Source organism: Thermobia domestica, chromosome 2, assembly GCF_964235325.1.
Source record: "Thermobia domestica chromosome 2, izTheDome1.hap1.1, whole genome shotgun sequence".
NCBI lineage: Eukaryota > Metazoa > Arthropoda > Insecta > Zygentoma > Lepismatidae > Thermobia > Thermobia domestica.
The window spans coordinates 55,664,191-55,680,758 of record NC_137455.1 but is presented as its reverse complement, the minus strand read 5'-3'; the positions used below and the strand labels follow the sequence as shown (position 1 = coordinate 55,680,758).

The 16,568-nt window shown below is 34.9% G+C and overlaps 1 protein-coding gene across 1 annotated transcript; it reads left to right on the top strand.

Moving 5' to 3' along the window:
• The first annotated feature begins 985 nt into the window (after positions 1-985).
• Positions 986-15,902, top strand: Arpc5 (Actin-related protein 2/3 complex, subunit 5). The gene is made up of 3 exons (XM_081741571.1): positions 986-1,261; positions 13,270-13,342; positions 15,356-15,902. Exons 1-3 carry the CDS (start codon positions 1,119-1,121, stop codon positions 15,593-15,595), a joined length of 456 nt encoding a protein of 151 aa, XP_081597697.1. The 5' UTR covers positions 986-1,118; the 3' UTR covers positions 15,596-15,902.
• Positions 15,903-16,568: the final 666 nt, after the last annotated feature.

Sequence of the window (16,568 nt, the reverse complement as noted above, 5' to 3'; positions counted from 1 at the left end):
GGAATTAAAATAATTTAAATAACTTGTAAAATATTTTTCGTGTACAATGGAAGACTCGAGTATTTTTTCTTTTAAAAAAATGACCATCTTGACAAAACCACTGCACTATGCGCTTTGAAGAACACAAGACTAATAAATATAGCATTAAAAGTTTGCAAATACATAAAATTTTGGATCACTTTTTTCCATTCCCTCTTATAGAGTATGATTATCTTTTATTATCTTTTTTGGGGGGGGGAGGAGATTCATGTTGTTTTCGTATTGGAACACTTCGCTGAACTCACCCCACGAAATTTCTGTATAATTTATGTTAAGAACAACAGCAGCTAAATTAATATATAAATCACACGCACTACACTGAACCAGAAAAGCACAATGTTCTCTGACGTCACTGTCATTGTACGCACTGTGCAATGCAAGAGGTTACCAGCTATTACGCAACAAGTTAGATACGGAAAATTCCCGGATTTCCGAACCGCAGTGAAGAAAGGCATAATCCTCATAGCAGCGATGAATCCAACGAAGTAAGTCGCTCATAGCAGTAGTGCAACCGAGTATGTGAAAGTAATTATCAATATCACAAACTGCAAAATTTTGGAAACTTTTAATATAGAACCAAATATGTGAGTTTCTAAATGTCGCTAGATTTGTCGCTAGGCGCTAAATAAAAATTTTTGTCGTTAGAGACTTCCAAAAGTCGTTAGTTCTAGCGACAAAGTCGCTAAATTGGCAACACTGAAGGAAACGGAAGAAAGTGTTGCCAGAGAAATTTAACTATTACATAAATTAACACAATGATAAAACTAATTGAATTCAATCTGCTACTATGGGAAAATTAGATTTATGATAAAATAAGAAATTTTAAAATTATTCTAAATATATCATAAGCGTTTATTCATATGAAATAAGTATAGTAAATTATTACATAAAATTCAGAATGTTTTATTTTCTTAATATTAAATGGCATTTATTGGAAAGAAGTAATAACTTGCAGAACTTGACTGTCATTTGTCAATTCAGGGAGGAGTTGTCGGCCAAAGGAGTACTGCCTTGCGAAAATAAGTTTGAATGCTTTAGTTGTTTTATATATAATCAACAAACCAGTGAAACATAAAGTGATGGCAAAAAACACATCTAGTTCGGCTTTTAGAAAAATTGATGTTGATCAATACAATGAGGATAATTACAGAGAAGATGAAGCGGATCTCCAGTCACCACCTATTGGACCAGATGAGGCAGAAGTGAATGCACTTTTAAATCAGTATCCTTTAAGATAAAAAGTAATATGATAATACACAATTTATATTTTATTTTGCACATAATTCTTGTGTATAGTGTATTTCTGTATTGATAAATGAATAATTCTGGGTGCATCATTATTTAAGTAACGGGTTTCGTTGATGACTCATGCATATCACAAAATGTTTCATGTACGAAAACTATTATGTCTATCAAAATAACGGAGTACAGATTGACAATTTAAGGGCCACGATTTGGAAAGTTTACAGGTGGAATTATACGCGAACAAAGAGTAGGAATGTAGCTTATTGATGTAAACACAATACCTGTGAGTAAGCATCGGTGAAAAAAGCATTTTTGTATCACACTTGTTGCTTTAAATGATTCCATAATACGTTGTGAACTCATTATTTTGGCGCATAAGTAAGTCTTTACTTTGAGCAAGGAGGTGATATCATATCACTGTTAGTATTATTCACAGGTTGTCACTATTTTAATAGCTCCATCAATTTTTGCTAGGTTATAGTTAAGGAGCCGTACTTCCCATTTAGGGAAGGACGAGAAACGCCATGCTTTCAGGAATTATTCATTGACTATCTAGGATGTTAAAAAGTAGGTAATAGACTGAGTTCTTGCCCTTGTACAGTCCACAGCAAAAAACCTGCAACATGAACATGTAAGTTTATTGTGGAACTATGCCTAACAGCCGCAAGCGAATCAAAACAACTTCTAAGTGCCACGAACCACGCCAGCAGAAACTTCTCGTCCTCCCCAGCACACTTATTTGGAGCAAAAGACTTCGTCGTTTGACAATAAACTTGCATGCTCATGTTGCAGGTTTTTTGATGCGGACTGTACATAGGGTGTTTAGGTAGTGCAACAGTGCGATGTATCCTCGTGCACGGGAAATGAGAAGTAGCTGTTCTTAACTATTACCCCTTGCTATTCCTAATTCACACGGATGTATTTTTGTATTTTCTCACCAGATGTTGCTGTTGTTCCTGATTCACATAGTATTGCCGAGCGAGCATTAGCGAGTGAAGGCGGGTTAGAGCTCCGCAGGTCACATTATTTTCTGTCTTTCGTTCTTGGAAACTGGAACTGCAAGAACCGGTTCAGATGAATCGATTCCTGCCACCGCCTTGCCTAAAGTAAAGACTTGACGGCGCATGCCCCAATAATTGGCAAAAATTTATTATAGCCATTCCAGTTCTATTATGAACGAAATTTGTGTACTACTATGTAATCACAATTTAAATTGCTTCGTACTATTCTGTTTAATAAGTCATACAGGGAGAAATCTCAGACCAAAGGGTTTTGGAATGGAGTTGTCTATATGGCGTATGTTTGTATATTAATGCTACGTAAAGTGTGTATCCAAAACTATTTCACATTTTTTTCCGTTATAGGCTACTATGAAGGTTAGGTTAGATTACGTATGCTTATAAACCAGAGATGTTCACCCTCGCGAGGGTGGCCCTTTAAGAGCATCCTCACCTTCAAATTTCCTCGTTCACAATGACGCGAGGGCGGAGGTGCGCGCTGGCAAGGACAAGCTTCGACAGCGAGGGCGAGAAGCAATTCCGAACACGAGGTCGAGGACGATGGACAACACCCTTCGTGAGGCCGTGGGCAAAATGTCACTGCGTGGGCGAGGAGAAATTACCAACACGAGGGCGATGTACAACTCCCTTCGCGGGGGCGAGGAATAATTTTCTTCGCGGGAACGAGGGCACGCGAGAAAGAAGGACAAGCTTGCTTAAGGGGACAGACTTCTGTATATTTTTCAAAAGCTAACAATTTTTCTTTTGCCAGTTTTTCGTAAGTGAAAAGAGACAGTGAGAGGTAACTTACCTCAGTAAGAGGTAATGTTATTCTACACACGAAAATACGAATCGGAAGAATGTTTGTATTTTAATTCTACTGATAATTAAAAATGATTTATTTTGTACTCTTTAGTACAAAATAGACACAAATATAATTTAAAAAGTAGTTAACAAAGAACGTAGACAGTATGATATGTCACCAATTGCGGTTGAGTTCATTTTTCTAGTCGCTGCCATGACCTAAAATTTGACGCCCCCGCGTCACGTCTAGTCGCTGCCACGACCTAGAATTTGACGCCCCCGATCCATTCGCTGCCATCAAATTCTGGTCACACTGTAATTTCTACGGATGGCAACACTAAAAATTCTTCCGATTCGTATTTTCGGGTATAGTTTATCATTATCTATTACTGAGGTAAGTTACATTTCATTATCTCTCTTTACTTACGAAAAACTGACAAAAGATTAAATTGTTAGCTTTTGAAAAATATTTAGTAGTCTGCCCCCATAACAACAACTATTTTGAATTGGCTGTTTGACCATTTTTGGAAGAATGTAATATTTAACTTCTGCCTTGTCCTCTAGATGAAAAGTTGTCATAGCAAGATTATAGATTGGTCGTATTCTTCCTTTCATTTAATTGCAGTAGACAATTTCTCTTGTGTACTTCTACATAATTATTAAAAATAATAATGCAAATGAATATAATATTTGCATGTCTCTCATGAAAGTTCCCGGATAGAAATAGCGCTACGTTTAGAAGCGACTGTGCCTCATTGTTGCCCTGTCTTTGCTAGAGACGTCTTAGATAAACAGTGTCTACATTGTCATGTTTAAAAAGTACTGGTAGACAGACAGTCACTCACGTCATTCAGCACTGACATAATCTTAAGAGCGCTGATGTCTGAACAAACACAGTCAGTGAGAGAACAAACAGAATGCAGTAGATCAGGCTTGATGGAATGACTTTCGTTCATAGATTATCATTTTGCACTGGGCTTGCTCGGGCTCGCGCTCACTTCTTTCAACTGGGTTCGCGTTCACTCGAGCTCATTTCTTTCAACTGGGCTCGCGCTTAATTATTAAATGAATAGTTTATTAAGTTTCTGAAAACAAGCAAGGTCATTGAGCAGTAGTTTATTTCTTTACGTTTCCAACTTCTATTGTAAACATAGATATTAAGTGTTATGATACGTCCATGAACATCCGGTTGATATAGCTTCAGTGCGTTTTTTTTCTTCTTCTTCTCGCACCCAAAACCAAATTTTACAGATATGCTTAAAGACACACACACACCAACAAAAGTAACGGTACAAAATGGGTCAGTGATTTTTGAACATAAGAAACATATACCACATTTTACAAAATATATTATTGATGGAATTGTAAACGAAATTCACCAAATTAATTTCGTGCAAATAACTAACTCAATCCTTTACGTAAATCTTATATATCTCCTTATATGTTAATAATTATAAGAAACAATATGTTGAAAACAACACTTTTAAAACCTCATCACTCTTATAATTTGCACTAAGAGACAAGACGAGAATTTTTTCGAATCTCGTGAGCAACACTAGTTCATCCAAGTCTTAGGTCTCAAACACTATTTTAGTGCTAAATCATCCGTACGTAAAACCTATAAATTGATGAAAGTGATTGTACGATCACAGTAAAGAGCATTTATGAACGTTTAGAGATACTCAAATCACAATACGTATATTCCAATAATAAATATGGTTCAAATGCTGTTAGATTACACCCTTCTTACGCCTCTTGTTGCGCAGGATTCTGAGAACTTCTAGATAAGGGAATACATTTTGTGCGTAAATTTACAGAACGGGACGAGAAGTGAGTCGTCGAGAATCGAGACAATAAAGAAATTTCCGAGAATTCGAGAATTGAGTTGATAAACCTTATTTATCTTCTCATCTCATCTCATGGGCAACACTACCGGTAGTAGTTTGCACCGAAAGATGTAAAGCAAACTCTATTCAAATTTTATCTGAACATATTCATGGTAACATTAAGAGTGGAGTAGTCAATGATTTGTTCCATTTTAGGTGGTGCGGAGTAAGTTATACGATGGTATGTTTAATTTTCTTTGTTTAGGACGTATGTTATGGAAATAATTCAGCAAATAGGTTGGAAAATTGAGGATCTGATCCTCGCGAGAGCTTCCTTACCCTCAAATAACCTCGCCGTCACTGGCGAGGATGATGGACAACTCTCTTCGCGAGGGCGAGGACCAACTTTCACTGCGAGGGCGATAGACAGTTCCCTTCGTGAGGGCGAGGGCTAATTGTTACTGCGATGGCGATGGACAATTTTCTTCGCGAGGGCGAGTGAGGTTAGAGTAAAATGAACATTATGTTATAAACTATGCACACTTACTTTATTATTCCGGTTAGGTTAGGTTATATACTCAAAAGCAATATTCTATACGAGACGAGTAAATTATTCTTTCCTGCCCGGTAAGTTCCAAAATTTTTATAGAGGGTCGTCCTAGAGTTGCTCCAAATAATTGCATACAAATTGATACTGTGCGTGCAAACTAATGTGCTTCCTCGTACGCGCATACATACACATTTCGATGTACGTCATAAAAACGATTGTGCAAAAAACACAAATTAACTTGTGCTAGATAGCCATTAAAAGCGAGAACGCTATGTAGCCAAATCAGGGCAGGAGTGCATCAAGGGAATGCTTCAGAAGACGAAAGGCGCGTCAGTGACGGATGGACGCTTATAAACATGGATCATGCAGAAATACTTAATATCCCTTAAAATAACATAGGCTAGAACATGAGTAATGGTTTCATACTAGCAACTTTATGTGTTTACACACACGATAGGTTTCCTACATCGTGCAGAAATACTCTACCGAGGGAAAATAGTATGTTACACAGTCATCCTTCATATTCATTCACTTATTTTAACCCTAATATAGCCCTGGTAATGGTTTTACGCTACTCTCTGTCCCACCCTAGGAAGATTATAAAACGGAAATGACGTTCAACTAGCGCGATGTTGCCACTTATTATGAGTAGGAGGAAGCCGATTTGAGAAAATAAAAAAGAACACAAACCAAACTGCGCAGCGGTAAGCGACTCAATAATAATAATAATAATAATAATAATAATAATAATAATAACAACAACAACAACAATAGAAGAGGAATTGTAATTACTTACCTCACTTAATCTATTCCTGGAGGCAAGAAGCACCCAAATCTTTACTCCACACAAGTTCAGTGGGAGGGAGTTCGCAATGATAAGGGGGAGACGAAGAACTTAATGCCTTCTATTCTGTAGGAGACTTCTGTGTTAGAAGCAACTTTATTTAACATTTGTATTACTTCAAATTTGTTGCAGCTTGAATCACATTCAACACTTTTCTTTTTAACCACTCTACAATTTCTTTTTTGGAACATGATTTCGTAAGGATTTTTTCGTCTTTTATTGAGTATGTGCGGTCATTATCTATAACAATCACGGAAATTGGTGGTACATTCGGAAAGAGTATTTCTTGGAAATATTCATATTCTGCTGCTCAAATTCTTTGTGATAATCAGCTGTTTTTGTGCCGCGAAAAACGAGGTCAGCTCCAGGAATTTACTCAGTCTCAGTCATGGTATGAATCACACTATTACTCCCCCCCTTTTTTTTTCAGAGATGCCTTGACGCCTAAGGACAAACCCTCTGTCCAGCTTCACTGCCTGGTTTCGAAAATATGAATAAACGTTTAATAACATGATTTTTTCACCAGTAGAAAGAGGTTTCCCATCTTTCTTTGCTTCTTATAACAATGTGGGAATTTTTAGCCACTGTCTCCAAAAATACCACTATAGCAGTTAAACACAAAATTAACTACTAACAGCACTAATAATAACACAGATAACACGGAATAACTATAACAAGAAAATAACAAAATAAAACAAAACAGAAGAAATTTGCACAACAAAATTCACTGAACTATCACAGAACACAATGAATCAAAACTGTCATCCCGCTTCCGCCGACGTGGCAACAACTGAGCTCATGTTGCCAAACTTACCTTATCGTAAGAAGTTTAACTGATAAAGAATGAGTTTGCATACCTCTATTATTATTCTAACAGTCAGTCTTACTTTCTTCGTGTATCTACTGCAAAAGTAGCTCCATTTTTAAAAAGTTTTTCGATACACTAATATTTGAGTGAGAGTAAATCTGACAATCTTACTTGTGTCATGCTTCTGCTGTTGTTGTCGGCTACCGTTAGGGTTGCAAGCACTTATATTAATATGCTAGATGAACTTACCAGCTACGCTGGACACACGAACAATTATAAACTGCCGCGCAAGTCAACTCTGAAGTTTAATTTGTTTTTACCACAATCTTCAAAAACATTTTAAGTTCTGTCACTAACCGAATTCACCAAAACTGTTTTTGGTCTTAAACCGGATCGTTTTTCTACTAAAAAACGGTTCGGTTTTCTATTAAAATCGGCATCAGTTACAAACGCAACAATTTTTAAATTCGAAAGAATTTTCTCTGAAAATCGGAATTTTCATAATCTTCCCAGTTTTTGAAAAAATCTGTCGGTTCTTTTAAAAACCGTTATTTCTTTACGCACCAGTAGTATGGAATACCACACAGGATAGTGGGTGGTCCGGAACCCTCCCCCGCAAAAGTTGTTTTAGGCTTCATTTTTTTACAAATTTATATTCCCCCACCGCTTCAATGACTTGTTCAAGCGAATTTAGTTTTGCTTAAATACTTTCAATAGAGAAAGGGCAAGCGCATTTAAACAGGTTCTACATCGTAAATAACAATAAAATACATAAAAAATACAGTGCACTGAAAATAAGAATAGCATAGGCTATTAACTTTGACAGTTTTAAAATTGGCTACCTATAACTTTGACAAAAATAATAATGCAGGAATAAAAAAAAAACTTTTAGGGGTGTATAGCCCCGGATCGTCCTCCCTGGCCACACTACTGCTACAAAAGTTAACATAGTTTAAATTTTTGTTACCTTTCGTAAACCTTTCGTGATGAGGAGGGAATCTCATAATTTGTGGATGAAATTAAGAAAACTCAGGGCATAAATAAATTTACAAAACAATCCGAATAAATTTTGAGATAAGACGAGAACTAATCCTTCGACAATTGACACGAGAAGTAAGTCTTCCATGACCGAGACGAGACGAGAAAACCTAATTTCTCGTCTCGTGAGCAACACTATTTGCACAAATTGGAGATTGTCACTATTCATCTAGCGACCACGAAAAATATGAGTTCTATACTAATCTTAATGAGTTTGGACATTTTAATTTTCATCCCCACCATGTGGATGGGGCTAAGCTTAGACTTGAACAGCTTCGGGAGAGTTACTATTTATCTCAGTGACCCCTAAACTATGAATTCGACACTAATATCAATCGTTTCCGATTATTTTTACATATCAACCCACTACCAACTCGTAATATACTAAAAGCGCGACCTCCCACTAAAAAGGGAGTCAATACGTACGCCAGGAACTTTTTCTTACAGGGATGTTCAAAATCAAAGGGGGTGTATTCACAAAGCAATATATTCTGTAACTCAACTATTAGTGATAACTGGTTTAATGGTTTCTTCCCTTTCAACCTTCATTTATACGTATCAATTTTCATTTTAAAAAAAAAAAAAAAAAAAAAAAAAAAAAAAAAAGCTTAATTATTTCTCGGAAGGAACTGCGGCGCCCAAAAGAGAAGGATTAAGCATGTCTATTTTGTTGATTGTCTTGATCGAAACTCCGAAACAATGAAATCATGTGCTTTACAAAACCAGACATGAGCATGTGTTTACTTCATATTTTGAAAGGAAAGAAATTAGCAAACCATTTTTTTTAATTGATGCAATAAACATACAACACTGATTGATGGAATTGGATTTGAATAAAGAATTGGATTCCTTTTCTATCCAGGGGGGTGTGTAAAAAAATGAATGTTAGAAGGGTTTAGAATCTGAAGGGAATTCTCAAAAACGCTAAAATTCCTGGGCTGTCTGCTTATTTTTAAAAAATGTCAAATTTCAGCTTTCTAAGTTGAGCGGCTCGTGAGATACTTTTTTTTTTTTTTTTTTTGCAAAAATTCGGACTCCTCCCCACTCCTCCTTGGTATGCTATTATAATTAATGTGATATGATAACATCTTAATTGGGATTGGGGTCTAATATAAACCGAAAATCTTTTCATTCTGCTTTGCCGTTTGGCCATACATAAAATTGGATTACACACGCTATTAAGTTATTTTAAGTAAAGATATAAATAACTACATAAAGTGACTTGTGTTGTTCACTTCCCACTTGTTCTACGAATAGAGGCAACCGTAAGGTCTGTAACCTTGTTGTATGAGACTATATGCACATGTATAAAGGGACAATAGTCTTTCATCCTTTCTGACAGAAAAGTGCACTTTTTGCTACTGGCTACACTGGTTTGACGCGTTTGACGTATTTCCGTTTTATATTCTTCCTAGGGTGAAACAAAGATTAGTATCATTACACTTAGAGATGAAGTACTGGTTTTCTACATTGTGTAGAAATAGACCTATTCCGACTGAAAATTAATATCCTGGGCTGTCCTCTTTCATATACATGTAACATCCAAGTTAGGTGTTTCAATCTAGATTTTGGAGCATTTTAAATATTTTAATATTTCTAATACAGGAAACTGGAAGTGGCGAAAGAACAAGTAATGTCATATACGGCGCATGAGGATATCCCCATGTAGAAGTATATCCAAAGTAAAAATAAATTCATTAAAATACTAAGGTTGTAAAGTTATTAATTATTTAGTTTGGTATTTCTTTATATTATTTTCTATTTATAATTTCAATTTCTTTTTCATATAGAGAAAAGATAGTGTAAGATTTGTTGTAGTTTATTATTTCGTGTAATTTTGTAGTAAGGAAATTTGTAAAATTTTAATTTGGTTTTCACATTTCTTTTAGGATCTTCGAAATTATTAAGAACGAGATAGAAAATAGGTTAAAACGAGTCATAATCGAAATTAATTTAATCCTCAAAATTTCTTATTCGGTCATATGTAATATTTTACGTTCTTCAGTTTCTTTGCCGTTCACGGGCATTTTACATCACTAGACGCGATTGTAAAACTGTCAAATTTAGAGATATACAAATCCGAGATATACAATAACTAATTAGTCTTTAGAGGAATGAAAAATAGGTGTCTAGATTTAATTGAGTTTTTAGTTACGTCAATACAATTCTTTAATCAATTTGTTTTCAATTACCCATGGTCCTGTAGAAAGACTCTTCTTCACGCTTGTATGGTGAGGTATCGCATTGAAGGAGAGACACGTATTAAATAGTTCCTGAGCCTTAAAAGTAAATCAAGTAATTCCAGCGGTTGGCGGAGACGTTTATATTTCTAAAGTCAACGGATACGTCAGTAAAATGTATGGACAGTTTATTTATCATCTGCTTTCGATGTGGTGGCCGATGCAGTTGCCCCTATAATGTTCAAAAAGTATTTGCCATGCTCTGTAATTTCATTGTATAATATTCATAAGTGCATAACATTCATAAGTGATGTTTGTTTCTTGTTTTATTCTTGAAGAGTTTTTTGACAATAGAGAGAATACCAGACACCAATGTATAAATATTTTTCATCTGTTTTAGCTGTAGATAGCGTAATTGGAGTTGTATTACTTTGCATCAACGAAGGAACCAGGAAGCTGTATTACTCCAGGATAATGGCATTTGAGTACCTAGTCATTCCAGCTAGGACCATAAATAAGACCCAATTAAATTAAGTCGTGTCGTGGTAAATCGAGGATTATTTTCAATATTTGGAAATCCCAGGGATTAGTGAAAGTGATTAATTTTGGATTTTATCCTATTCAAAAGTAACGAATTGATTTTTTTCTAGTCTTTGTGTATGCGAGTATAATCATGACAATGATATGGTAATAAGCTAAAGTGCTCTCGGATACCTTTTATAATATATTCCACATATATAGTTCGAAAATATAACTTTTCTGGAGACGGAGACATTTTGTGTTGTAGCCTGCTAAATTTATATCCATTCTTTCGAATTTATAATTATCGTTAAAACGAATAATTGGCGAATATTGACATTATTTTTGTAACATGCTATTCTGATGTACGACAATTAGAAATCATGACCTTTTACAACAATGCAACTGTGTACTAGAAATTGTGAGTTTCGATTTTCACTTGTTTATTTATTTCTGCCTTAAGTATAACAAAGTTTTGCTGTGTCGCAGTAATGTGTTTATGTTGACAACTTTCGTCTTTTAAGATTATTAAAAGAGTGAGTTTTTCTTGCAATGATTAATAAATTATTCGAAATGTTGACTTAAACTGATTGTGGGAATTCAAGATTTATTAACAGTTTCTATCAATTGAAGCGCAAGTAAATAAGTAAGCGAAATAAATCTCTCTTTGCCGTTGATGTCCTAACCTGTTCTACTCGCTTGCCATTGCTTCTCCAATGAATACTGCAACACATTCTCCATGTATGTTTCCCAGAGTACTAAAATGCATTAATGTCGCTTTAAATTATGTAAACCTGAAAGCCGTAGCACAATTAAATATAAGTATTAAGTACAGAAGTATGAGCGGTAGTAATCGGGTAAACTGAAAAATGCAACCGTTATTAAACCTAGAAGTAGGTATAGACCATTTAAACATAATGACGTATATTCCGTTTTAATAATAATCGATTGAATTCACCTTGACAAGCTTATTGCAACATTAGTATTGTCGATTGTTTAAGTTATCCTTCGCGTCTTTTCAAGTTCTATTCGTTCTGGGTCATCTAATTCAATTTAATCACATTGAAAGTATAAACCTTCATTTTTATTCGTGTATTATCAACACTCCATTTTCAGGTAAAATCGAAAGGCTATTTTACACTGAAAAATTGACAGACCCTTCAATCCGAAGACTGATATATATGTATATATATATATATATATATATATATATATATATATATATATATATATATATATATATATATATATATATATATATATAATATTTGTATGTTCCTTTGTATCTGTGTCGCGAAATATCGCCGGAGAGAAAAAAAAACGGAGTTGGGATACAGGTAAATAATATGGTTATAAATAATTAATTATATGAAAAAAAAAAAAAAACGTCGAATTGAAGACCACTTACGATTGTGAGGAGCAGACACTAAGGATAGGAACGGTCAACTGATTGCCAGGTTTCGCGATTTACTACCTCAAATACACGGAGTCATTTTCTCTCATCATTTCTGTTTAAGGAAAATCTTTACTATTTTTCGCGTTCAAGTAAAATTCTATGAATTTCTCTCTCTCCTTGTGTGCTCTTCAGGATTTCCAGTGGGGGGAGGGGGGTACGGTGGCGCAGTGATAGAGCGCTTATCTCTAGTACATGGAAACCCTGTTTCAATCACCGGCCAAGTAAGTTTGTGATGGACATCGTGTTCATGGGTTTCCTCGGGTTATTCGAGTTTCCTCTTACATTGTCATTCCACCGATTCTTCCATCATTATGGACTTGCTTTAATCATTTCTTTCCCTTGGCATAATCGTGAAACGTTAAACTAAAAGGTATCATTTAATTTCAGAATTTCCAGTGGTCTTCGACCCGAGAGAAATGTACTTTTATATGGGTAATATTGTAGAAATATTTTACATGTTTCCTTTTTTAACTTTTACATGAGATCAAAAAAGAAGTCATTATTTCAAGAAAATCGTTAGTTCCTGTATATGCGAAAACTGTATTCAAAAGTATTGGACTAGATGTACTTAAGTGTATTTGAAATAATGTCAAAATTGTGTAGAGTTCTATGGGAAGGAGATATTAGTAGTCTGAAAAGATGGAGCACGTGGATCTAAGGAAGTAGAGAAATAATACATGGATCAGTATGGGGCTTTGTATGGTGTCGATCAGTATCCACTAGTGGGGCTTTGTTTCGTGTGGATGAATAATAAAGTTTCTTAAGATTTATTATTATTTACATATTAGAAATATGCTGAAGACTGTAATGGCTCAGCTTGCTTACTATTTTTTGAATGAAGATTATACTTCTGATGTATATGCTTTCGTTTTATAGTTACCAATTTCGCATATATAACATTTATCAGTGTAAATTTTGAATTACAAGAAGTGTGGTAGATTGGTTTCCTTAACAGTTTACAGAGGACGTGCCATTGATGCATTAAAAACTGTTCTGAGAAATGCCCCTCTAGGATCGAAACCACAACAGGTCAAGGTAGGTATTATTTATATCTATATTTTACATGTTTTTAGGCGTGAAGAAACATAATGAGAAAGTTATAATAGTATGTTTTTTCGACGAGAAGGTATCTAATAAAGGAGTACAATCACGTGGTGCAAACTCAGTTCATTTCAAACGCTCATCGTTTTTGATCACTGCCTAATGGTGTATTGGATAGAAAATCATCACACCATAATAAATTGTCACCTCGTATGTCACTGTATTCCGCATCTACCAATTCTCCTAAGGACCGCTATTATCAGTATAGAATTATATGAGGTCTTTCGGAAGGTGTATAGCCACAATATGAAACAAGATACCTTCACTTCGGAATCTTTTTAAGTACTTATCAGCTGGTCACTGTGTTGCCGTCAGTCACATCTTGATTTGAAACCTAACTTTTCAGAAGAATATCATAGTTGTATGAAAAGCTGAAAGTCGCGGAGTGACTAAGTTGAGTTGTAATGAATCTAACTCCCTCTCTCCCGTGGGTTATTTGCTATTTTGTATTATTATTATTGAAAAAAACAGTGAATGAACTATTAAATAACGTAATGAAGCTATAAATGATCAGTTGTTCACAGATGCAGCTGTTTTCTTTGTATTGCAACTCAACTGGTCAAGAATATCCAGGAGATCCTTATAAATTTTTGAACTGGAGGAGCGTAATCGTGAGAGTTACTACTGGTCTTCACGCTACAGCGATTCTCGACCATCTGTGAAGCGGTTGTACCACATTTACATGTGCGGTGCACTCACTGTGTTGATCTCAAAAAGTTCTTTAATGGTCCAAATAATTTTAACGGACAGGTGTTCTAGCTTGGTAAGATTAACTGTACTATTTCCTCAGACACTACAAATGTGCTAGTTACACAGTAGACATAACTCAATTCATGGCGTCTAGCGACTGAGTAGTCCAATGAGCTTGTGTGTGTTTGTATATGTGTGTCTCTCCACGGCTACCAGGTTACATTGGGGACTTGCCAAGTGTTCTCATTATTCTAACCATGACTTGGTTGTTGTTTGTTTTTCTGGTCGTGTCATGTATATTTATTTATTAGTTGAAATAGATAATAATTGTTTCTACAGTATTCGATTGGCATACTTACAAATTGCTAATAAATAAGTAAATTTTAGTGTGTAATTTTTTCAAATGCAGATATAGCGGTATATTGAAAAATCAGCTATCACAAGACATTCGAGATTTCAAATAAAAAGGAGCCATGCTACATATTAAGTAACACGGGCGTGAGCTCAGGAATCCAAGTGTATAATTGTTTATTTTCATATCCTGTAGGTTTGCACGTTATGAACAATGACGAAAAGTCTCATTGTTACTGACAGAATCTCTTATTTTTGCGGGTGATCTAAGATGCCTCTGACAGAGTAGAAAATAGAGATCATCCTATATCCGAGAACGCAGTTCCAGATACATTGCAGAGGAATACAACAGAAGGCGCCCAGATAGGCATCCAGTATTTCAAAGTTTCGAAATAAAGGGTGTCCAAAGCCTTTTAACTCACGCAATACAGCGAATAATGCACGGTTTTCGGTTTTCTGAACACAACTTATATGTCCAAATGTATTTCAGTTCTCTTTCCGAAACACACCCAATTAAAATGTTTGTTTAGGCTCCGGAACCTGAATTTAAAATATTTTCGGTTTCGTTACCATTAATAATTTTATAATGCAATGTTTTGTTATTACAGTGCTCCGAAACTGGAAATATAAGCTAATCGAAAAAAAAATGGTATGAAAATATGTTCATTCGTATGCAAATCATTTATGTATTACACGTCTGCCGACAAAAGAGCAAGCGTCGGAAATATCTTCAAGGGTGCGAAAGTTATTTTAAAGGGAGAAAATAGTGATGTTTATTTAATCCACACTGATACTGTAAAAAGAGTAGAGCTTCCGAAATAGCGGAAGAAGTATATGAAGTTTGTACTTTTGTCGGCAGATATATGAAGTAAAAAGTCAGTTAGTAACATACTGTGTTTATTACAGGACAATGCACTTAATATTACATTGAAAGTCCTTATGTCTATAAAGTCGTCTCAAATTGAGGAAGCGGTGAACAGTCTGGATAAGGACCAAGTAGACGTTCTAATGAAATACGTGTACCGTGGTTTTGAGTTTCCCTCAGAAGGAAGCAGCGGACATCTTCTAGTGTGGCATGAAAAAGCATTTGCAGTCGGTGGGCTTGGAAGCATAGTTCGAGTGCTGACGGACAGGAAGACTGTTTGAGAATGGAAAGTACAAATTAATGTGAATGAAAAAGATGTATATTTATAATATATTGTAAAACTTGTGAAGAGAGCAAAAGGATACAAATCAATACCAATATATCTACTTATATGTTTTGATTCAACTGTGTAAAGACATAGAAATATAGATTTCTGTTATTTTTACTATCTTGGTGTTACCAGTGTAGTATTTTTGTTCACTCTTTTCTTATTAATGTTGAAGATCGTAATTTACTGTAAATAATCACCTTTTATCTAGATATCTTCCATGATGTATATATTTATATACATGATTTCTGTTGTTTTTTTCTAAAAACTTGACTACCGTTAATTTGTTTTAATACCGATACAATTTGGCACAGTTTGTTAAGGCTAACATTCACCTATTTCCAAGGCAAATAAAGAGTGAGTGTTAGTTACTATTAATTTAATTCAAAGTGGATTCGAGTAGTGTTGACTCAAATCAAATCGCCCTCATCATTAAAAAGTTTTTACATATCCTCATTGCTGAAACGGGACGTTTGACTCCAAACGAAAAAGCTTTAGCCTAATTGAATCAGTTAATGCAAAAAGGGCTTAAGAAAAGCATTGCAGTTTTGAAACTATAAAATCAAGATGAACCATTTTTTTTATCCCTTGTAAGTAAAAATTACATTAATCGAATGCTATATATAAAAAAAAAACATTTTTATGATTTTTTTAACGCTGTGGACAAAATTTCTTGCACGTAAATTATGGACGAAGCCCTGTATGCATGTAATTTTCTATTATTATTATTTTATTATTTTATTATTATTATTATTATTATTATTATTATTATTATTATTATTATAACACAAAACCGTGTTAAGACGTTATTTGGCAGGTTCCAGACGTTGCAAGTCTACGAACCGAATGGGACGAAATCAATGGCTATTGCCACTAACATATAAAACAAATATCATTCTCCATGCAGAAAGGGCTTCAGTCACTGA

Bases quoted from the DNA above. Each gene is read 5' to 3' on its own strand.
- Arpc5 (XM_081741571.1), top strand. From the start codon at position 1,119: ATGGCAAAAAACACATCTAGTTCGGCTTTTAGAAAAATTGATGTTGAT. The intron at 1,262-13,269 runs GTATCCTTTAAG...AACAGTTTACAG, and splicing joins GTGAATGCACTTTTAAATCA to AGGACGTGCCATTGATGCAT. The intron at 13,343-15,355 runs GTAGGTATTATT...TGTTTATTACAG, and splicing joins CGAAACCACAACAGGTCAAG to GACAATGCACTTAATATTAC.